Source organism: Canis lupus, chromosome 22 (genome assembly GCF_048164855.1).
Source record: "Canis lupus baileyi chromosome 22, mCanLup2.hap1, whole genome shotgun sequence".
Taxonomy (NCBI): domain Eukaryota; kingdom Metazoa; phylum Chordata; class Mammalia; order Carnivora; family Canidae; genus Canis; species Canis lupus.
This window is the reverse complement of record NC_132859.1, coordinates 50,567,388-50,594,278: the sequence shown is the minus strand read 5'-3', so window position 1 is coordinate 50,594,278 and position 26,891 is coordinate 50,567,388. Positions and strand designations below refer to the sequence as shown.

The 26,891-nt window shown below is 33.9% G+C and overlaps 1 protein-coding gene across 2 annotated transcripts in view; it reads right to left on the bottom strand.

Moving 5' to 3' along the window:
- The window catches only part of TOPAZ1 (testis and ovary specific TOPAZ 1), a 77,978-nt gene that overhangs the window by 22,185 nt on the left and 28,902 nt on the right, over nt 1-26,891 (bottom strand). For both annotated transcript variants that reach the window (XM_072793566.1, XM_072793567.1), the window contains 7 exons: nt 26,545-26,670; nt 24,546-24,609; nt 17,987-18,138; nt 17,712-17,804; nt 16,271-16,386; nt 1,785-1,851; nt 526-700 (listed from right to left, as the gene is read on the bottom strand). In XM_072793566.1, coding sequence (XP_072649667.1) covers nt 526-700; nt 1,785-1,851; nt 16,271-16,386; nt 17,712-17,804; nt 17,987-18,138; nt 24,546-24,609; nt 26,545-26,670 — 793 coding nt within the window. The remainder of the gene's footprint in view (nt 1-525; nt 701-1,784; nt 1,852-16,270; nt 16,387-17,711; nt 17,805-17,986; nt 18,139-24,545; nt 24,610-26,544; nt 26,671-26,891) is intronic.

Sequence of the window (26,891 nt, the reverse complement as noted above, 5' to 3'; positions counted from 1 at the left end):
GTTATTTGAAAGGAAAAGAAAACTATATGATTGTGTGGTCATATGTGAACATGTGGAGTTTCAAATATTTACTCCTGACCCTTTGCAGAAAAGGTTTGCTGACTTCTGATAGAGAATATAGCAGTGAAGAGCTCATGCCAAAAAAAAACAAACAAACAAACAAAAAAAAGAGTCTCAAAAACATGAATTTTGTTGACTGATAGTACTGAATATAGTAACAACTTTAATGATTCAAAACTTCAGGTGCTAATTTGCTAGGAACAGTTTTACCAATCTGACTGCAAAGAAAAATAACATAAAACATGAGAAAAATAACATAAAACATCAATTCTTAATTTTATATCATTATAATCTAACTTAATAATAAAAAGATGAAACATTTATAAAGCGAAGAAGTATCTGAAATCTGCAATATTATCTCCAACATGGAAAATTATGGAAAATAGTAAGAACTCTACCTTTGTGTTAAGAACACTGCAACACCCTAACACGTACAATACTCAGACCCAAACAGTGACATTTTACCTGTTTCAGCAAATTCACAAAATGGAACACCTGGTCTCTCTTCTTTACAGTCTTTTGTTAGTGTTTCAGCAATACAAGCACAAAATCTCTGGAAATCTGCAAAGTTTTCACAGCCCATTTTTATGTTAATGTATAAATTTCCCAGTTTGGTCCAGTCACCTTTTTCTTTACAATGCTATCAGAGTTATTAGAAACAAAACAAAACAAAAAAAGAAAGCTGTCATTTATACAAACATATTACGGAATAGGCACATGCAGGCATTAGATGTATATAAATTAATAACAGAATCTGTAGATCTTATAAACTTAACACTGTTATACTCCATCAATAACTTGCTATTGTACAATTTGTGTTTCTGACTATACCATAGTATCTATGAGTTCCAGATGGGCAATGTACATTTGTTTTAATAATCTTTGCCCAATGTACTTAATGATGTCACCCCCAAACCTGAACTAGACAGTGGACACAGATTTTATGGAAAACAGATGATTAACTATATGATTTGAGCTGTCTCTACAGAAATAAATTATTTTACTACTTTTAGAGATTGCATTTTTCTATTATTTGGCCCCATTTATAATTTTGGGCCCCATCCTTTTGGGTATTAACATTTCTTCTATGAAAGGGACTACAAAGTAAGTTTTGTAAACTTACCATCTTCCCATTATTTTCTATTACAAAGTAATAATTTTCCACACCAAAAAAATATTTTTTTTCAAGGATATAAATACTAATTAAGTTAAGACTAAACCAACAATTACTAGGGGAGTACAAAATGATCTTAAACTAAACAGTAAAATCATCTTGAAAGTTCGTTCTCTTTCTTTTCTTTTCTGGAAAGTTCTCTATTTCTTATACTCCAAATGCCTGGAGAGGGCAAACTGACCTTGGCTTTCTGCTATCATTTCACACACTGCAGACATTTAGGGATTGTGACAAGAAGGTCAACTTTCTTGTGCACTGAGACTGTCCAGTGACAAGAAATAAAGGCTAAGCCTTAGATTATACCTTAGTATGTTAATTTTGAAGCTGAAAAACTATTTCTAGAATTATTTTTAGAACAGTCTATAACTCTAGAAATTGTTTGTTATTTCAAAGTATTAAAAAAATATTAGACTTCTTTTCTGTGAGCATTTTCTCTGTATAACAACAGTGTTTAAAAAACTTTTCATAAAATGGAGTTATTATTCAAAGTTTCTTTGTTATTGGTTTTCAGAGATCTCAGCAATTTATTTAAAAAAAATAAGTGTCATACCTCTATTTCGTTCAAGGCTGAATCTAAATCACATTTCCAGTTCTTTTTAAATTGCCTCATCCGTAACCTTTAATAATAGAAAAAGGTTAATTATGTTCACCCTTCAAAAGTCACTATTGTCCCTAATTCACTTGTTCTATAGTTTATACCTAAGAGAGTGGAGGAAAAAAAAGGAATGGAGTAACATACTATAAAAATTCTTGAGAGATGAAGAAAACAGCAAACACAAAGATACCTACCTCACACTATTTCCTTCCAAAACCATAGGCAACAAAAAGGAAAAAGCAAAATCCACATGAAACCATACTTTCAACCTTTAGGTAATTTTAAGAGAGTGACAAACTTCAAAATAATTGTGAATTAAAGGAGAAAAAAACATTAAAGACAGCACTTGATCTTTCCTGCTTCCACTCCACCCTTGCTGATCCCACAAGGATTTGTGATAAGCAGAAACAAACCAAAACAACACAAAAAAACCCATGGAAAAACTGAACAGGCAGCCGTAACGTTGACTAAAAAAAATCCCACCACAAAGACAAAGTCCACACTAAGTTTGAAAAATGCTTAAAAAAAAAAAAAGGGTAAATTAGAACACAACCCACACAGCAGGAACTTAAAAGATATATGTGATTTAAAGAACACAATCTATAAAATGCATAGCTTCTGGGAAAGAAAAAATAAGACAAAAATGAAAGAAGAAGCATCCTTTGCCAACTGGAAACAGAAAAAAAAAAAAAAAAAGAAGAAAAAGGAGAAAGAACAGGGTGCCATTAAGCTAAGAGTACCACATAACAGCCAACTTTGGGGTCAATTCTGATCATTAGTCCCAGTCCTCTAAAAATTATTCCAGAGTATTAAAGAGAAAGGATAATTTACTAATTCCTTTCATGAATCAAGTATAAATAACACTGATACCTAAACTAGATAAAGGCAGAACAAAGAAGGAAAAGCGTAGAATATTACTTATAATGATGATGCAAAAAGCTAAAGAAAATATTAACAAGCAAATCAGTTTTCAAATTGAAAAGAGTTATGGGGATAACAGTTGTGATGTGAATGTATTTAATACCACTGACTCTACACTTAAAAATGGTTAAGATGGTAAATTTTATATGTATTTTACCTCATAATTTAAAAAAACATTGACAGAATACAAGATCACCTTAAAATGACACACCATGACAAAGTGGCATTTACTTCACAAATGTAAGGTAACTTCAATATTAAAAAAAAAATCCACCAGTATCATACACCATAATTAATAAATCTAAGAGAAAAAAATCATGATTATTTTCATAGATATTAAAAAAGTGATAAAATTCAACGTCAATTCACCTACAACTATAAGAATTGAGAGATACTTTCTTAAAGCAATTAAATATATACACTGTAGTCCTAAACCTATGACTATATTTAATGAGAAAATCTAGAGAGATTTCCACTAAGATCAGGATACCCACTATATCTATTATTATTCAGTACTGTACTAGAGGTATGAGCCAAAGCAATTAGATAAAACAAATTACTTACAGGCATAACAATGATAAAGAAGAAGTAAAACTCTGTTCACATATATGATATGATAGTATACCTGGAAATGCTCACAGATTCAAAGACAAAACTAACTCAAACATTAAAGACTTCAAATTTCTAGAACATAAAATTTACAAACAAAACAAATGCCCTTTATGTATACAAAAAATAAAGAAATTCAGTATATGATGATACAGAAAAACTCACATTCAATAGCAACAAAGATTAAATACTTATTGGGAGAAACCCTAAATATTCCTGAAAAACACATAAGTTTGAACAACAGAAAACATTTCATATTCTTTAAATGAACTCAATGTTATAAAGTTGTTAGTTCTCGCTAAGTTAATTCATAGATTTAACATAATTCCAACAAACATACCAACAAGCTACTACATGGGGTTGGGAAGTTGATACTGACGTTCATGTAGTAAAAACATATATGCAATAAGAACAAGAAAGACATTGAAAAGAAAAATTTTCCAGGAGATTATCTCTACAAGGGGATCCCTGGGTGGCTCAGCGGTTTAGCGCCTGCCTTTGGCCCAGGGCGTGATCCTGGAGTCCCGGGATCGAGTCCCACGTCAGGCTCCCTGCATGGAGCCTGCTTCTCCCTCTGCCTGTGTCTCTGCCTCTCTCTCTCTCTCTCTATGTCTATCATGAATAAATAAATAAAATCTTAAAAAAAAGATTATCTCTACAAAATGTTAATGTATACTTTAAAGCCTCTATAATTAAAAAACTGTAGAACTGGTGCAGGAATAAACAAATAGTTCAGTGGAATAGAATACAAAGTCCAGACACAGACCCAAGCACAAATGAAATTTAGTATGTGATAAAGGTAGCATTTCAAATCACTCAAATTAAATAAATAGTGCTGGGGAAACTGGAAAACTCTTGGGAAAAAAATAGATCTCTATCTTACAACACACATAAGAATAAACTCCAAATAGATTAGAAACCTAAATATAAAAATGAAACCATACAAGTAATAGAAGAAAACATGAGTGAATTCCTCCAAAACTTTGATGCAAGGAAATTATGACTCAAAATTCAGATGCAATAAAAAAATAACTATGAATCAAAACTGAGGCAATTAAAAAACACTGGTAATTTAGGTTGAATAAAAATAAAAATTTTTGCATGGCAAAAAGCACCAAAAGACAACTGACAAACTGGAAAAAAATATTTGTAATTATATAGCATCAAGGTCTAGTACAATATATTAAGAACTCCTGACATTTAAGGAACAAAGAACTAGAGTCTAACAAAAATGGGAAAAGACAATTCACAACACAAAGTATAAAAATGGCCCTCAAGTATATTAAAAGAAAATGTTCAAACTCATTTATAATAAAAGAAATGTAAATTCAAACAACACTGAAACAGCATTTGTTAACAGATTAGAAAAGATAAAAAATGACAATACACTGTTAGCAAAGCTTTGCTGAATAGTCTTTTTTATTTGTGCATGTATTTATATGTTTACATATGCACATATACCAGAATTCATATACACACACACATATACCATATATACAAACATCACATATATATACATACATACTGTATACACAAATTGGTACAGCCCTTCTGGAGGGAAATTTGGCAGTATCTATGTACTTACCTTTAAAAAACTTATTTTGAAATAATTATAGACTCACAGGAATTTTCAAAATAGTACACAGTCCTGGTACCCTTCGTCCAGCTTCTTCCAATGATGATTTCTTATATAATTGTAAAACAACATAAAAACTAGGAAACTGACATTGTTACAATACTGTTAATTAGACTATAGACATTATTCAGTTTTCACCACTTTCTACATGCATTCATCTGTGTGTGTATAGTTCTATGCAATTTTATCCCATGTACAGATTCATGTAACCATCACCACAATACAGATACAGAACTGTTCCATCGCCACAAAGAAATTTCCTCATGCTATCCATTTATATTTATCTCCCAAGCCCTGTTCTCAGGATATTCTGTCAACCATTAATCGGTTCTTCATATCTATAACTTTGTCATTATATAAATGGAGCCATGTAGCCCAGGTGGCTCAGCGGTTTAGTGCCGCCTTCAGCCTAGGGCGTGATCCTGGGGTCCTGGGATCAAGTTCTCCATCAGGCTCCCTGCATGGAGCCTGCTTCTCCTTCTGCCCGTGTCTCTGCCTCTCTCTCCTTCTCTCTCTCTGTGTCTCTCATGAATAAATCTTAAAAAAAAATAATTGGAGCCATGTAGCATATGGCCTTTGAGACTAGCTTTTTAAAATCAGCACAATTCCTCTGAGATCAATTCAGCTTGCTTCATGTTTCAACAGTTTGCTGATTTTTACTGCTCAGTAGTATTCCTTGGTATGGATGTACCACAACTGAACTGTTCATTCACCTGCGGAAGAACATCTGTTCTCTCTCCCCAGTTTTTGGCTATTACAATTTAAGCTGCTATGAACATTTGTATACAAGTTTTTGAGTACAAGTTTTCATTTAATTAGCATAAATGCCCAGCAAGTCAATAGCAGTCCTTGATTTTTATATGTTCAGTTTTTAAAGAAACTGCTACACTATTTTCCAGAATGATTACACGATTTTATATTCCCACCAATAACATATGAGACACTTTTTCCACATCCTTGCTAGCACTGGTATTGATACTTTCCCCCCAGTTACACCGAGGAATGTTAACGTATACAACATGTTTTACTAGACATATACATTGTGAAATAATGGTCACCGTCAACATAATTAATGCATCTATCATGTCACCTAGTATGTGTGTGTGTACAGAGAACACAAAATCTACTCTCAGCAAATTTCAAGTACACAATTCCTTATTACTCACTATAGTCACCATGCTATAAAATAGGTCTCCAGAACTTAATAATCTTATAACTGCAAGTTTATACCCTTTGGCCAACATCTCATTTGTCCCACTCCCCATCTCCTGGTAACAAACACTATTCTCATTTGTTGCTGAATTAGCCTTTTTTAGATTCCACATGTAAGATCATGCAGATTTGTCTCTGCCTTATTTCACTTAGCATTATATATACCAGGTTAATCCATGTTTTTAAAGGCTGAATAATATATACTCCATTGTATATATACATCACATCCTACTTTTCTTTTTACTCGATTCCTTTAGCCATTCAAAGTCATAGGTCATAGTTCCATATGCATTTTAAAATTTTTTCTATTTCTGTAAAAAAATTTTGATAGGAGTTGAGTTGAATCTATAGTGAGTTTTGGGTACATAGATAGACATTTTTACAATATTAATTATTCCATTCCACGAACATAGAATATTTTTCAAACTATTTGTTTTTATTTCTTATACTGATGTTTTATGGTTTTCAGTGTACAAGTCTTTTATCTCCTCAGTAAATTTTTTTCTTAAGTATATTTTTGATGTTATTATAAATGAGGTTGTTTTCTTCAGGTCTTTTTAATTACATCATTGTTAGTATATGGAAATGCAACTGATTTATTTTTTATTTTAATTTTTAAGTTTTTATTTACATTCCAGTTAACATACACTGTAATATTAGTTTCAGGAGTACAATTTAGTGATTCAACACTTCCACAAATACCTGGTGCTCTTCACAACAAATGATCCTTCATCCCCATCACCTATTTAACCCGTCCCTCCACCTACCTCCCCTCTAATAGCTACCAGTTTGTTCTCTATAGTTAAGAGTCTGTTTCTTGGTTTGCTTCTCTTTCTTCTTTTCCCTATTCTGTTTTATTTCTTAAATTCCATGAGTTAAATCATATGGCATTTGTCTTTCTCTGAATGACTTATTTTACCTGGCATAATATATTCTAGCTCCATCCACACTTGCAAATGGTGATATTTCATTATTTTTTATGGCTGAGTAATATACCATTGTATATCTATTCTATACCACATCTTCTTCATTCATTCATCAGTCAATGGACATTTGGGCTCTTTCCATAATTTGGCTATTATTTATAATGCTGCTACATCAGGGTGCATGTATACCTGTGAAATAGTATTTCTGTATCCTTTGTGTTAATACCTAGCAATTGCTGGATCATAGGGTAATTCTATTTTTAACTTTTTGAGGAACTTCCATACTGTTTTTCAGAGTGGCTGCACCAGTTTGCATCCCTGCTGTGCAAGAGGGTTCCTGTTTCTCTACATCCTCCCCAACAACTATTGTTTCTTGTATTGTTAATTTTAGCCATTCTGACAGGTGTGAAGTGATATCTCATTGTAATTTTGATTTGCATTTCTCAGATGGTAAGTGATGTTAAGCATCTCTTCATGTGTCTGTTTTCCATCTTCTTTGGAAAAATGTCTATTCATGTCTTCTGCCAATTTCTTAACTGGATTATTCATTTTTGGGGTGTTGAGTTTGAGAAGTTCTTTATAGATTTTGGAAACTAACCCTTTATCGGATGTCCTTTGCAAATATCTTCTCCCATTCCATAGGTTGCCTTTAGTTTTACTCATAGTTTCCTTCATTGTGCAGAAACTTTTTAACTTGATGAAGTCCCAATAGTTCATTTTTGCTTCTGTTTCCCTTGCCTCAGTAGATATATTTAGTAAGAAGCTGCTACATGGCCAATGTCAAAGAGGTTACTGCCTTTGTTCTCATTAAGATTTTTTTTTCATCTAAGATTTTAATGATTTTCTGTCTGTTATGTTGTTATTTGTGAGAGAGAGTGTGCACAAGAAGAGGGGGAAGAAGAGGAAGAAGCAGACTCTCTAATGAGCATGGAGCCTGAGGCGATGCTCAATCCCAGAACCCTGAGATCATGACCTGGGCTGAAGGCAGATACTTAACCGACCGAGCCACCCAGGAACCCCTCCTGTCTCACATTTAGGTCTTTCATCCATTTGGATTTATATTTGTGTAGGATGTAAGGAAGTGGTCCAATTGCATTCTTTGGATGTTGCTGTCCAGTTTTCCCAACACCATTTGCTGAAGTCTTTTTTGCATTGGATATTCTTTCCTGGTTCATCGAAGATTAGTTGACCACAGAGTTGTGAATCCATTTCTGGGGTTTCTGTTCTGTTCCATTGATCTATGTATCTATTTTTGTGCCAATACCATACGGTTTTGATCAGGACAGCTTTGTAATATAATTTGAAGTCTGGAATTGTGATATTTCCTGCTTTTCTTTGCTTTTTCCAGGCTGCTTTAGCTATTAGACACATTCTGTGGTTCCATAAAAATTTTAGGATTGTTCTAGCTCTGTGAAAAATGCTGTTGGCATTTTTTAAAAAAGATTTTTTTATTCATGAGAGACATAGAGACAGAGAGAGAGGCAGAGACACAGGCAGAGGGAGAAGCAGGCTCCATGCAGGGAGCCCAATGTGGGACTCGATCCCAGGTCTCCAGAATCAAGCCCCGGGCTGAAGGCAGGGGCTAAACGGCTGAACTACCCAGGGATCCCCTGCTGTTGGCATTTTGATAGGGATCATTAAACATGTAGATTGCTTTGGGTAGTATAGACATTGTAACAATATTGGTTCTTCCAATCTCTGAGCATGGAATGTCTTTTCATTTCTTGTGGAATTTAATTTCTTCAATTTCTTTCATCAGTGTTTTTATAGAGTATAGGTCTTTCACCTCGTTGTTTAGGTTTATTTCTAGGTATCTCATGGTTTTTGTTGCAATTATAAATGGGATCTATTCCTTGATTTCTCTTTCTGCTGCTTCATTATTGGTGTATAGAAACATGGCAGATTACTGTACATTGATTTTGTAACCTGTGACTTTGCTGAATTTATTATCAGTTCTAGCAGTTTTTTGTTGGAGTCTTTTGGGTTTTCTACACTATCACTTGACTTCTTCCTTGCCAATTTGAGTGCCTTTCATTTCTTTTTCTATTTGGATTGCTGTGGCTAGGACTTCCAGTACTATGGTAAATGATGATGAGAGTGGACATCCTGTCTTATTCCTGGCAGTAGAGGAAAAGCTCTGTTTTTCCCCACTGAGGATAACATTAGGTGTGGGGTTTTTGTATACAGCTTTTATGTTGAGGTACATTCCCTCTAGTCCTATTTTGTTGAGAGTTTTTATAATGAATGTATGTTGTACTTTGCCAAATGCTTTTTTAAGATGCAACTGATTTTTGTATGTCAATACTGTATCCTGCAACTTTACTTCATTTATTAGTTCTAACAGGTTTTGGTGGAGTCTTTAAGGTTTTCTGTATGTTGGATCATGTTATCTGCAAACAGACTATTTTAACTATTTATAATTTTAAAGTCTTTTATTTCTTTTTCTTGCCTAATCACTCTGGCGAGGACTTCCAGCACTATGCTAAATAAAAGCGGTGACAGTAAGCATCATTTCCTTGTTCCAGACCTTAGAGGAAAAGATTTCAGCCTTTTTACCATTGAGTATGATGTTAGCTGTGAGCTTGTCATATATGGGCACTGATATAGTGAGGTACATTCTTTCTATACCTAATGTGTTTAGAGTTTTTATCACAAAAGGATGTTAAATTTTGTCATCTGCATCTATTGAATCATTTGATATCTATCCTTCATTCTGTTAATGTAGTATTATCATATTGATACGCACATGTTGAACTATTATCGTATCCCAGGGATAAATCTCACTTTATCTTGGTGTATCATGTGCAGTTGAATTTGCTTTGCTTATATTTTGTTGAGGATTTTTGTATCTATGTTCATGAGGAATACGGTCTTGTGATTTTCAGTATTTGTAATATACTTGTCTGACTTTGGTATCAGAGTAATGCTTGACTTGTAAATGAGTCTGGAAGTGTCCCTTCATCTTCATTTTTTTTGGGAAGGCTTTGAGAAGGATTGATATTAATTCTTCCTTAACTGTTTGGTAAAATTCATCAGTGACACTATCCAGCCCTGGGATTTTCTTTATGGAGAGTTGTTTTTTGTTTGTTTTGGTTTGTTTTACTGATTCAATCTCCTTATTCAAAATCTTACTTTTTCCATTTCTTCATGATTGAAACTTGGTAAGTTGTATGTTTCTAGGAATTTATTCATCTAGGTTGTCCCATCAGTGTGTAATTGTTCATGGTAGTCTGTTAATAGCCTTTGTATTTCTGTGCTATCATGCTATCAGTTGTAATGTCTCCTCTTACATTTCTGATTTATGTTAGTTGTCTTTTTTTCCTTAGGGTAGCTAAAAGGCTTGTCAGTTTTATCTTTTTGAAAACCAAAAGTCAGTTTGACTTCTGTTTGACAGTTTGTCCTTTTCTGTTTTCTAGTCTCTACTTATTTCTGTTCTGACCTTTATTTCCTTCCTTCTATTAACCTTGGCCTTAGTTTGTTCTTTTTCTAGTTCTTTGAGGTATATATATAGTTAAGTTTGAGAACATCCTTTCTTCTTAATGTAGGCATTTATCATTATGAATGTCCCTCTTAGAACTGCTTTTGCTGTATCCCAAAGATTTTGGTATGTTGTGGTTCCATTTTCATTTGTCCAAGATTTTTTTTACTTCTCTTTTGATTTCTTCTTTGACTCACTGGCTGTTCAGGAGTATGCTGTTTAATTTCCACATATTTGTGGATTTTCCAGTTTTCCTCATGTTATTGATTTCTAGTATCATACTGATTAGGAAAGATGCCTGATTCAGTGTTCTTATATTTTATTACTTGTTTTGTGAATTAACAATGATCTATTCCTGAGAATGGTCAGAATATGCTCAAGAGAAGTGTACTCTGCTGCTGTTGGATTGTTTTGTATATATGTGTTATGTACATTTAGTCTAAAGTGTAGTTCAAGTCACATGTTTCTTTACCGATTTTCTGCTGGATGATATCCCCATTGTTGAAGGTGGGTATTCACATCTACTTTTATTACACTGGTGTCTATTTATCCCATTTGATCTGTTAATATTTCCTATATATATTTGGCTGCTCTGATATTGGGTACACACACATGCATCCTCTTTATGAACTGACTTCTTTATCATTATATAATGACCTTGTCTCTTGTTACTTAAAGTGTAGTTTTTCTGATAAAAGTATTGCCTGCCGTCTTTTGGCTTCCATTTGCATGGAATAGCTCTTTTCATCCCTTCACTTTCAGCATAAGTGTGTTTTTAAAGCTCAAGGAAGTCTCTTGAAGGCAATATATAGCTGAATCTTATTTTTTAATCCATTTAGATATTCTTTTAATTGGATAACTTAATATAGTCAAATTAAATTAATAATTGATATGCAAGGACTCAGTATTGGTATTTTGTTAAATTGTTTTCCAGCTATTTTGTAGTTCCTTTATTCCTTTCTTGCTATCTTCTTTGGTAATTTGATTTTATATAGTTTCCAATGAAAGTTATAGATTTGTCAATTTTATCCATTCAGTTCTGTCACTTTTGTGTCATGTATTTTGAAGCTCTATTGCCTGCTGCATACACATTTAAGATTGTTAAGTCTCTGGTGTATTGACTGTTTTATCATTATATAGTGTTCCCCTTTGCAGTTTTCTTTGCTCTGAAGTGTATCTTATCTGCCATTAATATAGCCATTCACATTGTTTTTAAAATTAACCTTTGCGGGGCAGCCTGGGTGGCTCAGCGGTTTAGCGCCTGCTTTCAGCCCAGGGCCTGATCCTGGAGACCCGGGATCAAGTTCCGCATCGGGCTCCCTGCATGGAGCCTGCTTCTCCCTCTGCCTGTGTCTCTGCCTCTCTCTCTCTTTCTGTGTCTCTCATGAATATATAAATAAAATCTAAAAAAAGGTTTTTTTTTAATAAAATTAAATTAACCTTTGCATGGTATATTGTTTTCCATCCTTTGACTTTCAACCTACCTATATCTTACTAATGAAAGTGAATTTCTTATAGATAGCATATAGTTGGGTCATGCTTTTATATCTACTCTGCCAATCACCATCCTTTAATTATCGTAATTGGAATATCTAAAGTAATTATTGATATGCTAGAGCTCAAGTCTGCCATTTTATTATTATCTGTTTTCTGTTTCCCCTTCCTTATCTTCCTTTGGGATTACTTCTAATATTTTTAGAATTTCATTTTGGTTATCTACAGGTTTTTGAGTACTTTGTATAATTGTTTAGTGGTTGCTCTAGTGCACTGACCCTAATTCCCAATTCTAGAAATGTACCCTAAAAATATACCTCCAACAATGTTAAAAAATACATATATCCAAGGTTATTCACTGAAGCATTATTTTTACTGCCAAATATTGGGGAAAACTTAAATACCTATACATTGACTGAAAAACTTATAGTATATCCATGCAGTTATAAAAAAGAATGACAAACTCCTTCATGAACTAATTCAAATTGACTTCCAGGATATACTGTTTTAAGTGAAAAAAGAAAAGTTGAAAAGAATATTTATCGTATGATATCCTTGTAAGAAACAAAGATTAACAAAATATGTATATATCTGCTCATTATAAAAGGGACAAACCAGAACTAAAACACTAGCTACCTCTAGTAGGTGGTAAAGAGGTAAAAGAGGAGGAAATGGAAATGAGACGGTAGGGATAAGGGGGACAACACTTCTCATTGCATACGTTTTAATATTGCTTTGACTCTTAGAATAAACAATAATGTTTCATATACCTCCCTAAATAAATATTTAAAAGTAGGATTTGGAAGAACTCAAAAATATAATGCAAAAAAAGTAGCGAATAAACCTCAATTTTCTACAAATGAATATCCACACTCAACAGCAGTGGGGAAAAGAAAAGAACTAACCTAAGAAACAGGAAATAATATTTTGGCTGAAAACTGTAAGGCTAAAGAAAAAAATAACTTTATATTAATACTACATTCTAAATTTTTTTCACAGGGGTATGGGTTAGCAGTTCTGACACCACTTTTGGATAGAAGGATTGATAAATGAGTAAACACATTGTAGACAATGAAAGTCACATTTCTCGCTGTCAGAAAAAGAATTTATATATAAGAAAATGGAAAGCTAAAATGAGTATGTGGTGCTGGATTAGAATTAAGCAGTCAGTATGAACTCATGTTTTTTAATATACATACAAATAGAAAAATATGTTTTTGTGTAGGTGTGTTTTGTGTGCATATATATGTGCATATATTTTCTATATGTATGTTTTGTTTATATATTTTTATATACATATATAATGAATATATTTCCTAGCCCTGTACACTGAGAGGATCTAGCTGCAATGACACTCCTGCAGCAATAAGCTCATTCAGATCTTGGTTTTCAAATACCACTTTCCAATGAAAGGAACCGGAACTCCTTGGAGAAACTCCTTGGTTGTTGCCAGTGCTCGGGCAGGGTAAACAGAAGATGAAACTTAAAACAACTCTGTGGCTCCAAAAAATAAGAAAATGGAGGGGAAAATGAACAGAATATGATCAAAGGCTATAGGAACCACCCTGAAGGACCTCCCAAGGGACAAATCTGGAAGAATTTGAGCAAAAAAATTAATAATAATAGTATTAAATTATACATAAACCGTAAGATAAAATAAATACTCATGAGTTCATACTGTAATAAATGGATAAATAAATGGAGAAGAGAAAGTTCTTCCTTACTCAAAATTCCAATTAATATATGTAGAAGAAATAGGGAAAATGTAAAATCACCATTGAGCAAATACCATAGTAGTAACTTGCAGAAAGATTCCCTGATGAATACTGTAATTAACATATGAAGGCTTGAGGAGAAACAGGGTGAAGTATGTTAAGGTCTCTTGCCCAAAATATTAATTACAAAGGGACAAACAGTAACTACAGTGTAGAAACCTAGCGGATAACATTTTTAACTAAGTTACCAAGGTTAAGTTAATCAATAAGATATGTTGGCACCATGTACCTCCTACTAGGATGCTCTAAGATTGTAGTTAATTGGATTTTATGACTGCTGATTTCTTGGTTTTGATAACTGCACTATTACTATGTAGGATGTTAACATAAAAGGTAGCTAGATAAAGGGAAAGTCTCTATACTAATTTTTGCAACATTTCTGTAAATCTATAATTATTTCAAAATAAAACAATTGTAAACTCATTAAGTGTATGTTAAATGTCCTAAATTACAGACACATCTAAATTCTCACTGATATCCTGAATATGTTGGAATTCTTTGTGTGAATGTGAAAGCCTTTCCAATGAACTATAAACTACCTAATTTAAAACTATAATCAAAATCAAGTATGAGTGTTCATTAAAATTCATTTCCCGAGCCCAGAAAAGGGTAATTATTTCAAAGGGTGTCTGGAAAGTTCAAACATAAAATGATAAATACTAAATTTTTTCCTTCTGCATTGAGGCCAGGTCTACATCCCTAACCACAACCCATACCCCTTACTATCCACAGTTATCATCCTACTTTGTCTTTCATCAAATAGGCCAACGTTAATTCCTCTTAAAAATACTAGATAATTCTTTTGAAGTGGGAGCACAGGAAGGAGCAGAGTGTATAAGGATACAATTATCAAAATTAGGGGTTATAAAATAAACTATAAACATGTATGTGTGATTGTTGAAAAATTGAAAACTAAGGCTGGTTTGTTCTGGAATCTTCTTGTACCAAGAGATCCTTTTTCTATACCAAGAGATCACTGCCTGAAAGGTGAAGCTGTATAGCTCTCCTGGAAACAAGGGTAGTACTGCTCCTCTTGCACCTAGAGGTGCCAGATGCTATTCAATCTCACAGGAGATGAAGATCTGCTAGCCATTTGAGCTCTCTATCATAGCTGCCACTGTCCGAAATGCCAACTTGTTAGCGGATGGATCAGGAGAAGAATGACTTAATATTTGGAAGAAAATATTGATGTACTCTAGTCATTATAAATAGATTATATCCCAGAACTCTGTGCTAGACAAACAGCATTTTTCTTACAAAAACTTATTTCCTAGGTAGTCCCAATAATCTATTTAACCTAAAATAGTATTATAATTTTTATAAACAGAAATATTAATCATTATTAGTTAAAGAAAGAAAAAAACTCAGAACTTGAGAAAGTTAAATGTATCTTCAATGCTGGTGCTTCAAGAGAAGTAGTATCACTTAGTGGAATCACTGCTATTTCTTAACTGTGTACAATGACATCCAGGGCACTACAGAAAATTCGCAGGAGCCCCATAGGTTACTTTAATTTTTCAAAGCATCTTCTGTCAGATACCATCAAATTACTACTATTAACTTGTTTGGATCTAACTACTTAGTATATATGACTGTTAATGTACTTTTTTGGGCCTATGGACACTATGAACCAAGAAAGTCTGAAAAACCCTATATTAGAGGATAATGAGAAGTGATTTTATTTATTTATTCATGAGACACACAGAGAGAGAGGCAGAGACTCAGAGGAAGAAGCAGACTCCCTGTAAGGAGCCCGATGTGGGACTCGATTCTGGACCCTGGGATTACACCCTGAGCCAAAGGCAGATGCTCAACTGCTGAGCCACCCAGGCGTCCCTAATTACAGTTTTTGTAAAAGTTGTGGCTTTCCTTTTCGTTAATACAGGTATATTATGGTACTACTCATAATATCATAGGTTTCCAAATAAATCAATTGGGAAGCCCATAAGAGAGAAAGTGAACAAGTGAGAAAAAAGAATGAAAAAGAGGAATTAAAGTATTTTACATAGCTAACATGAAAAGAAGTGAAAGAAAAAAAAAAAGAATTGAGGTACTTTATACACATAAAAGAAGGTGCATTAAGTTCTGAAACAGGATAAGAGGTTCTTTTTACAGTTGATGTGCCAAACACTGAGGTGGATCAGGTACTGGAAAGATTTGGTGAGGCTGGCTAGGAAGGCTGTCTAGAAGCAGCCTGACTAATGACAATGTGACTAGGACATAGCCAAGAGATGAAAGAAAGGCTTATGGTGGGTCGCTAGCTCGATGTTTGGAATACAGTGATAAATAAGTGCTTTGCTTTCACCCTTTCCAAGTCTGTAAAAAATATATATATATCACAAAAAAATGTGTATGTTAAGTTTAACTTTAGTTATAATCACTTTTCTTACCTGGATTTCATCTCCAGAACTGCAGTTATTTCTTGTTGGGAAGCCTGTAGTTGGTATAAGAGCTTGACTATATAGTTAAAGTGCTCTGGGTCAAACACCATCCCAGCTTCAACAAACTGTAGAAGACCAAAAAAAAAAAAAAAAGGTATTTATTCTTATACAAATATGGAAGAGTTGAAAACCAGTATGTAACAACTAGGGGATTGGTGGAAAAACTAAAACAAGTAGAACTAAAATTCACTTAAAAAACTTGAAGTAGGGAAGCCCGGGTGGCTCCGTGGTTTAGCGCCACCTTCACCCCAGGGCATGATCCTGGAGACCCGGGATCAAGTCCCACATCGGGCTCCCTGCATGGAGCCTGCTTCTCCCTCTGCCTGTGTCTCTGCCTCTCTCTCTCTCTGATGAATAAATAAATAAAATCTTAAAAAAAAAAACAAAAAACTTGAAGTAAAAAAACAAAAACAAAAAAACAAAACAAAAAAACCCCCTGAAGTATATTTTCTTCCAATATCTGAAAACCACAGTTAGATACCTTAAGAATTTAAAGTGAAAATGAAAATAATGTTTGAATTCAAAACTTGAATATTCTTTGTTTTCCAAGTTATCTCAATGAATTTATCATCCATACCTCCTGTTTGGTACACATTTAGTCTTTAGCCTAGCACTTGTTTTTGTAAGTTATCCCAGATTGTAAACTTCCTGAGACATATCAAACTGAGGTTTTCTAAAACTACTAGTGGTGATAAGTAATTTCTAGCTTAAAAAATTTCCAGGCAGATAATTCTGTCAAGTTTTGTAATGTGGATCTAGAGGTATTCACCGAAATACCTGTATATTCTGCTAGAGTGGTTCCAATGCTGCTCCTTATAGAAAGGGTGGGCGAGAGGGGTGGTTCTTGTTATCAGCCTGTTCTGAAATGGATGGCTGGGCAGTGCTAAATACCAGTAAGCAGCCAAAAGTACATATTTTAATATAATTTTAGAAAGCCATAAAATTCTTTTTTCTTTTTCTTTTTTTCTTTTTTTTTTTTTCTTTGGTGCCAACTATAAAATTAATTCCTAACCTCCATGTTTCTTTGTTTTTCTTACTTTGTTTGGGTCATGATTTTCTATGTATATATTGATCTGTGTATTGATTTTTGTTATAAATGACCTCATATCTTTTGATAAAGAGTTTTCTTTAATCATCTTTAAGGTGTAGAGATGACTTTACAAATCAGAAAGAAGTCACCTGGAGTGCTTAGAACGATTTACTATTTAAGGGGAAGGCCCATCAGTCACTGGAGTCTGTTTATAAATCCTCTTTCAAGAGAAAAAGAACATTTCTGAAAACAGAATTCTTTGGCATCAAGAATGTGAGTAAAAGGCAGTTTAAGAGTGTAAGTGGAAAGAATTATTTTCTTGGTTATTCAGTATCAGAGAATAAAAGTGATAAAGCATACCTTGCAAAATATATCTATTAAAGCAGGTACAGCATTCCTTAATTTCATAGTTGCCACATGTTCAAATATTTTTAGCAATATTTTCAAAGCAGGCTGGATAAAATAAAACAAAAAATTATACTCATTTTCATGTCTTCTTTCATTTAAGCTGAAAATAAAAGCGTTCTCTAGGAATTATTCAATAAACCCAAAGATTTAATTGATAAATTATACAAACAAGAAATATAACAAATTTACTTACAATACTAAAAAGCATAGATTTTCAGGTTACTTACCAGCATTTTAACCATTATGCTGAGGTTCACTACCTGAAATACTTCTTTCAATAAACAATGTTTGAGTAAAGAATTTAGAAGGTCATTTAGCACTTGCAAATCAAAGTGTATACCCGGCGGAAACTTTCTGTAGTAATCCATAAATGTGTTGACTAAAAATAAAAAAAATATAAAAATCATTTGCTGATATCAAGATATTTATCTTTCCTAAATTAGACAAATTTTCTATATTTAAAGATCAAGCAGTGTAAATTTATCTTCTTGAAAGGTACACTTCTGTATCAGCAATATTTGATGAAAGTAAATTAAAATAAAAGTTAATGACTAACATTTGAAGTCAACCAAGCATAGTAGGCACTAGAGTGGGAGCTAACTTATGTGCTAACCACAAGAAATAGGTTAGCTGCCTCATACAACATGGTATCCTTGGAACTCTGAGGGAGCCACACTCTCAGGGATTCTTCAGGCCAGGCTTGGTCATGTATGAGAAACTGTATAATTTGGGGATGGATACAGACTATTTGTATACATACCCCTTCTTGTTTTTAACCCCACCAACATGTTGATCCTAGAGATATTTTTTATTCCAGTTATGATTATGAACATTCTACTAAAAAGTATACTAATTTCCTCTCGGAAAGTAATTTCTTAATGTTAATCCAACTTAATTTACTTTCTATAACAACACTTAAACCATTTCTAATTTTTTCCCATTATTTTGGTAAAATTATTTTAAGGGATCACTCATGGATTATTTTTTTCCCCATTGCAAACTTTTACAGGTCAGAATCTCTATACCCTAGCTGAAACTGCCTTAATAAAAATTACCTTGGGTTTTATTTTAGTGTAGTTATTTCTGCCCAAAATACTTACTACCATCTGGATTACTTGGTGCTGCTATTTATTTATTTATTTATTTATTTAATTTTTTTTAAAATTTTTATTTATTTGTGATAGTCACAGAGAGAGAGAGAGAGAGAATGAGGCAGAGACACAGGCAGAGGGAGAAGCAGGCTCCATGCACCGGGAGCCCGACGTGGGATTCGATCCCGGGTCTCCAGGATCGCGCCCTGGGCCAAAGGCAGGCACCAAACCGCTGCGCCACCCAGGGATCCCCGCTGCTGCTTTTTAAAAGATTTTATTTGAGAGAGTCACAGAAAGAGAGAGCATGTAAGCATGAGCAGGGGGAGAAGCGGAGGGATAGGAGCAGAGAGAGGGAGAAGCAGACTCCTCGCCGAGCAGGGAGCCTGACATGGGGCTCAATCCCAGGACTCCAGATTCATGATCTGAGCTAAATGCAGAGGCTTAACTGACTGAGCCAACCAGGCACCCCTGCCTATTTCCGAATCAGCTTGCTTTTTTGCTGTTGAGTTTTTAGGAATTCTCTATATATTTTGGATGTTAATCCATTGTTAGATATATGATTTGCAAATATTTTCTCCCATTCTGTCAGATACTGTCTTTTAATGAACAAAATTTTTAAATTTTCATGAAGTCCAATTTGTCTTTTTCTTTTGTTGTCTGTGTTTCTGGTGTCATATCTGAGAAATTACTGCCAAACCAGTGTTGTTAAGCTTCTGTCCTTATGACTTCTTTTAAGGGGTTTATTGTTGTAGGTCTTATATTAGGATCTTTGATCCATTTTGAATTGGTTTTTGTATAGAGTGTCAGGTAAGGGTTTAATTTTATTCTTTAGCATGTAGCTATCCAGTATTCCCAGCACCACTTGTCGAAGAAACTATCCTTTTCCCCATTGAGTTGTCTTGGAACCATTGCCTAGAATCATTTGATATGAGGGGTTTTGTCTGGGCTCTCTATTCTATCCAATTGGTTTATATGTCTGTCTTTATGCCAATACTGCAGTCTTGTTTATTACTCTAGCTTTGTAGGAAGCTTTTGTAGGAAGTTTTCAAGTCCTCCAGTTTTATTTTCAAGATTGTTTTTTATACTCATTTTGGGGTTCCTTGCAATAAAATATGAATTTTTAGTTTTTCTAATTCTGGAAAAAAAAAAGTCATTGGTATTTTGATAGGGATTGCACTGAATTTCCAGTAGATCACTTATGTAGTATGGACATTTTAACAATATGAAGTCATGGGCAGCCTGGGTGGCTCAGGGGTTTAGCGCCGCCTTCAGCCCAGGGTGTGATCCTGGTGGAGACCAGGGATCGAGTCCCATGTCAGGATCCCTGCATGGAGCCTGCTTCTCCCTCTACCTGTGTCTCTGCCTCTTTCTGTCTCTCATGAACAAATAAATTCTTTAAAAAAAAAAATAGTATGAAGTCTTCCAATCCGTGAACATGAGATTTGTTTCTACTAGTTTCTGTCTAATTTCTTTCAGCAATGACATATCTTTCATTTCCTTAGTTAATTCCTAAATATTTTATTATTCTTGGTGCTACTATAAATTGAAATGCTTTTATTTCTTTTTCAGATTGTTTTCTGAATATATAGAAATGCAAGTGATTTTTGCATGTTCAATCCATATACTGCTACTTTGCTGAATTTATATTTTAGTTCTAACGGGTTTTTTGGTGGAATCTTTAGAGTTTCTACATGTAAGATCATATTATTTGCAAACAGGTAATTTTTTTTATTTCAAGTTTTTATTTAAATTCTAGTTAGTTAACATGGTAAAATTGGTTTCAAGTGTAAAACTTAGTGATTTATCACTTACATAGAACAGCCAGTGTTCATCACAAGTGCCCTCCTTATACCCATCACCCATTTAGCCTATCCCCCCACCCATCTCTCCTTCACCAACCCTCAGTTTATTCTCTGTAGTTAAGAGTATCTAATTATTTGCTTCCCTCTTTTTTTCCTCCCTTCCCCTATGGTCATGTTTTCTTAAATTCCACAAATGAGTGAAATCATATGGTATTTATATTTCTCTGACTTATTTCACTTAGTACAATACACTCTAGCTCCATCCTTGTTGTTGCAAATGGCAAGATTTTATTCTTTTTGATGGCTGAATATTCTGTTATATAGGGCAGCCTGGGTGGCTCAGCAGTTTAGTGCTACCTTCAGCTCAGGGTGTGATCCTGGAGACCCAGGATCAAGTCCCATGTCGGGCTCCCTGCATGGAGCTTGCTTCTCCCTCTGCCTATGTCTCTCATGAATAAATAAGTAAAATCTTAAAAACAAATATTCTGTTATATATATGTATGTGTATACACACACCACATCTTCTTTATCTTGGGCTCTTTCCATAATTTGGCTATTGTTGATAATGTGCAGAGTTAATTTTACTTCTTTTCCGAAATGGATGCATTTTATTTCTTTGCCTCGTCTGATCATTCTGGATTATAAATCTTCCAGTTTTAGTTTGAACAGAAATGATGAAAATGGGTACCCTTGCCTTTGTTCCTGATCTTAAGGGGAAGAGTTTTGGTCTTTCACCACTGAGTATGCTTTCTGCAATAGGTTTTCATACACAGGTTTCCCTCACTTTCTAGAGTATGCTTTATACCACCCACTTCACTTTTATGAAAGACCTACCTTGGTACAGGCCTACCTTGTTTTATTGTACTTCATTTTATTGCACTTTGCAGATTTTGCATCTTTTACAAATTAAAGGATTGCAGGAACCCTAAATAAAGTAAGTCTACTGGCACCATTTTCCCAACAGTACTGCTCACTGTATGTCTCTGTGTCACATTTTGGTAATTCTTGAAATATTTCAAACTTTTTCATTATTACATCTGTTGTAGTCATCTGTGATCAGTGACTGGGACTCACTGAGGGCTTTGGATGATGGCTAGAGTTTTTTAGCAATGAAGGTTAAGGTATATACACTTTTTAAAAAATTATTGTATACTTAACAGACTATAGTATGATATAAACAAATATAACTTTTTAAATTTAAATTTTGTTAGTTAGCATACAGTAAGGAAGGACTTCTGTATTTTGTTGTTTCCTATTTGCATACTTGTAGCTTTTTTGTTCTTTATTTTCTGCATTACTATTGTCTTTGTTTAGTTGATGTTTTTAATTAAATGTTTAAATTCCTTTTTGTGTTTATTCTATAGCTATTTTCTTTGTGATTACCATGAGGATTACATTTAACATCCTAAAGTCGTAACACTCTAATATGAACTAATACCAGCTTAACTTCAGTAACATACAAAAACTGCTTTTTTTTACAAAACTCCATCCCTACCCTTTTCAGTTAAGTCATAAAATTACATTTTTACATACTGTGTGTCCCAAACATTAACAGTTTTTTAAAATGCATGAGGCTCTTAAATTATATAGAAGAGAAGATTTGGAGTTATCAAATTTGCAATACTACTACTTTTTACACTAATAATTTTTTTCTTTAACTGTTTTAGTCTCTTTAATCATAGAGAAGAAAACAGAATAGCAGTTACAAACTATTGTTTAAATAATTACTAACTTTTACTATTGTCCATGTATTTACTACCTCTATTGAGACCATTATTTCTCCACATGACCTTGAGTGACTATGTGTTCTTTCATTTCACCATGCGGGACTCCCTTGATCATTTCATGCAGGGCAGGTCTACGGGAAATGAACTCTCCCAGCTTCTACTTATCTGAAAAGGTCTTAATTTCTCCTTTATTTTTGAAGGGTAGTTTTGCTAGATATAGGGTTCCTGGTCGACAGAAAATTTCCTGAAGCATGTTGAAAATATTGGCTTTCTTTTGACCTCTAGTTTCTAATGAGAAATTTGCTTATAATCTTACTGAGGATCCCTTGGATGTGATGATTTGCTTCTCTCCAGCTGCCTTCAAGACTGTCTTTGGCTTTTGAAACTTTGATTATAATGTGTTTTGGTGTGAGTTTCTTTGAGTTCATCATCTTACTTGGAGTTTGTTAAGCTTTTTGGACATTTATATTCATGACTTTCATCAAATTTGGGAAGTTTTCAGCCAGTCTGTTTACATACTCTTTCTGCCTCCCTCTTTTTCTTCTCCTTCTGGGATTCACACAATGTATATATTTATCTATTTAACAGAATCCCACAGGTCCCTTAGGCTGTTGTTCACTTTTCTTCAATCTTTCTTTTCTCTCTTCTTTGAACTCAGTAATTTCTATTGTCTTATCTTCAAGTTTGCTGATTTTTTGCCTGCTTAAATCTGCCTTTGAATCCTTGTAGTAAACTTTTTACTTGTTATTGTACTTTTTCAGCTCCAGTTTTTTTTTTGAGTTTTCTTAACCTCTCTTTATTAATATTTCCACTTTGTTCATACATCATTTTCTTTACTTCCTCTATATCTTTGTAAGTATGTTAAACATCTTTAAGACAGTTGTTTTGAAGTCACTATCTCAACTATCTGCCATTAGATCTTTTACAGGGATAGTTTCTATTGATACATTTTTTCCTTTGAGTGGGCTGTACTTTTTCCTATTTCTTTGTATACCTTGTGACTTTTTTGTTGAAAGTGGGCATTTTAATCTAATAACTGGTAACTGCAAGAGCTCAGATTCTCTCCCTTCCCCCAGGGCCTGTTGTTTTGTTATTGTTTCTGTTTACTGCTTTTGTTTTTATTTATTTTTTATTTTTTTATTTATTTATGATAGTCACACAGAGAGAGAGAGAGGCAGAGACACAGGCAGAGGGAAAGCAGGCTCCATGCACCGGGAGCCCAATGTGGGATTCGATCCCGGGTCTCCAGGATTGCGCCCTGGGCCAAAGGCAGGCGCCAAACCGCTGCGCCACCCAGAGATCCCTGCTTTTGTTTTTTTATTGTTGTATGTTCTGTGGGGAGGATCAGTCTGAAGTAAATTTAAGGTCTTATCATTTCTTTAGTGAGCCTTTCTCATGCAGTCACTTTTTAGTTTCCCCAATATATGCATGCAGTTGTTTTTGAATATCCTAGTCTCTAAGACTTGGCTCCGAAATGGGGAAAAAGAAAAATGAAAGACAAGGTAAAAAAAAGAGTGCTAGCTCTTTAAATTGTTTGGAAGTCACTTTAGCAGGAAGAAGAGAGGCTTAAGACAATGGGAAAAAGTAGGATAATAATAGCTGCCCATCTCTTTGCACCTCTGTGATCAGAAGCAGCAATCAGCAATCTGCTATTTCCTAGGACTAAGATTTGAAAGATAAATAGGTCTTTGCTATAGGGAAGAGGGATGGAAGAAAGGCATCCCAGATAGAGAGCAGGTACAGTGGCTGTGATATTATAACAGAGCCTGGCCTGTTTAGGGACTTACACAGAATTCAGTATGGAAGTGTACTGGCCTCAAAGAGGTAAGTGTTAAGAGGATAAGAAGTAGGAAAGATTTCAGTTTCTGAAACATCCCTTCAGAAAGATTTTAAGCCAATTAACAGTATTATTTTTTCTTATACCTATACATCCATGCAAATATTAGTATGTAAGAGAACTATAGTGTTAGGTGGATTCTAATTTTTTTAGTAACCAAAATGGCACACTTATTTTTAATCCTTTCTAAGACCAGCAGAGCCACTCTAAGGCATTCAGTTTTCATACTTTAAAGTACTGAAGTTACTTTCAAACTATAAAATACAATAGCACATTGTTTGAAACACTCACATTCATGAATTTATAGTAATCGTTCCATTGTCTCATACCTGCACGTTGTAGCAAACACAGCTCGTTGATACTTATATATTTCTTAAACACATCCATACAAACCTACAAGTAATGAAAAACATATTACCTTTTTATATTCTTTTTATATTTCATAAAAGACAAATTTCTATCCTATCTTTCTGTTTATTCTATTTTTTTATTCTTTTTTTTATTCTATTTTTTTAAGTAAACTTAAAGCAATGGCATAAAAAGTTGAAGTTAGGTTAACTCACAGATTTGAAATGCATATTGAACTCACTACAAAAACCTTATTCTAGAGATGCTCTGAAAAAGAAAAGGTCAAGGAAATAGCCTAGATTAGCAAGCAATGGGGGAAAGGAAGAAATCCTTGAGTATCTGAAATTTTTAAAAAATCTTATTTAGGTCATTTAAAAAAATAACTTTACTCATGCAAGGATAAATCCATTTACCAATGGATTAGAATAGAGAGCCTAGAAATAGACACGCTCATATAGAATCAGCTGGTTTGTGACATGGTGACCCTGCAGTGCAGTGGGGGGAAAAATGGTCTTTTTTTAGTAAATGGTGTTGGGTCATCTAGGGATCCACACAGGAAAAAATATTTATCTTGACCTTTTCTTCACATAATAAACAAAAAAAATCAATTCCAGGTGGCTTAGTGTTTTTTTTTTAAAATTTAAATTCAGTTAGCCAATATATAGTACATTAGTTTCAGATGTAGAGTTCAATAATTCATCAGTAGCATGTAACACCCAGTGCTTACTACATCATGTGCCCTCCTTAATGGTGGCTTAGTATTCTAAATACAAAGATAAAACATTGGACCTTAAAAACAAACAAACAAACAAACAAACAAACAAACAAAAAAAACAAAAAAACAAGATCTTGGCAACTATTTCTTCAACAGGACAAAAAAAAAAAAAAAAAGGTTAAGAAAATCAACAAAACTGGGCTATATAAAAATTAAGAAATTCTGTTTACCAAAAGACACTTTTAAAGAGGGTGAAAAGGCAACCAGTACACTAGTAAGAGTTACCTGCCATACACATATCCAACAGAGAACTTACACCCAGAAAATATAAAGAATTCTTAAGACAGATAAGAAAAAGGCAATCCGGGCAGCCTGGGTAGCTCAGCGGTTTAGCACCGCCTTCAGCCCAGGGCCTGATCCTGGAGTCCTGGGATCGAGTCCCACGTCGGGCTCCCTGCATGGAGCCTGCTTCTCCCTCTGCCTCTCTCTCTCTTTCTCTCTCTGTCTCTCATAAATAAATAAAATCTTAAAAAAAAAAAAAGAAAGAAAAAGACAATCCCATAGAATATAGGCAAAATACTTAGATATTTCCAAAAAGAGGGTATCCAAGCATCTAATGATTTTGAAAGATGCTCAGCTTCATCAATCATCATCAGGGAAGGCATCACTCCCCACCCACCAGAATGGTTAAAATTAAAAGGCTGATAAATACCAAGAGCTGGTAAGGCTATGAATCAACCAGAACACTTCAACATTGCTGGTGAGAGTGTAATTTGGCAGACCACTTCAGAAATCTGCTTGGCAATATTGACTAAAGTTGTACATATGCAGATCCTATGAACCAGCAATTCCAGTTTTAAGTATAACCCATCAGAAAGTGTGTGTTTATATATATGTATATACATACATATATATATACACACACACATATATATCCACCAAAAGACAGGCAGGTTTAGAAACCACCCAAATGAATCAAAAGTAATATTTATCAATAAAATAATTTTGATATACTCGCACACTGGAATATTTATTATACAGCAATGAGAAAGAAATGTTTATAACTAAAAAATATAGATGAATCTCAAAAATATTGAACAAAAAGAAACTAAAAATAAGAATACAGATTGTATGATTTCATTTATATAAAGTACAAAACTAGGCAAAGCTCATCTATGCTAGCAGGAGTCAAAGAAAATCTGAATTAAACATATAACAGATGATTATTAAAACAATCTCTACTTCACAGACATTACATATTTTACCTTTTCATCCCCTTGCTCAGGCACATGAGCAAACTTGCATTGTGATCGTTCACAGCCACGTAATGTATTAAAATGAAATTTGCAATATCTATGGGGTAGCATCAACCCTAGGGGCTTCTGGAACACCTAGAAAATTAGATATATTTTCTTTTTATGTTAATTACAAAACACCATAATCAAGTGAGAAAGCATTTGAAGGAACCAGAAATATATACACCCAAAAGAGTATCAAGACAAATTGCTGACTTGATAAAGTAAAACTCCAAACAATTGATATTTTTAAAATGATGAAAACAAAAATTTTAAATGATGTCGAATTTTTGCAATTTCCTTCAGTGTAAAATATT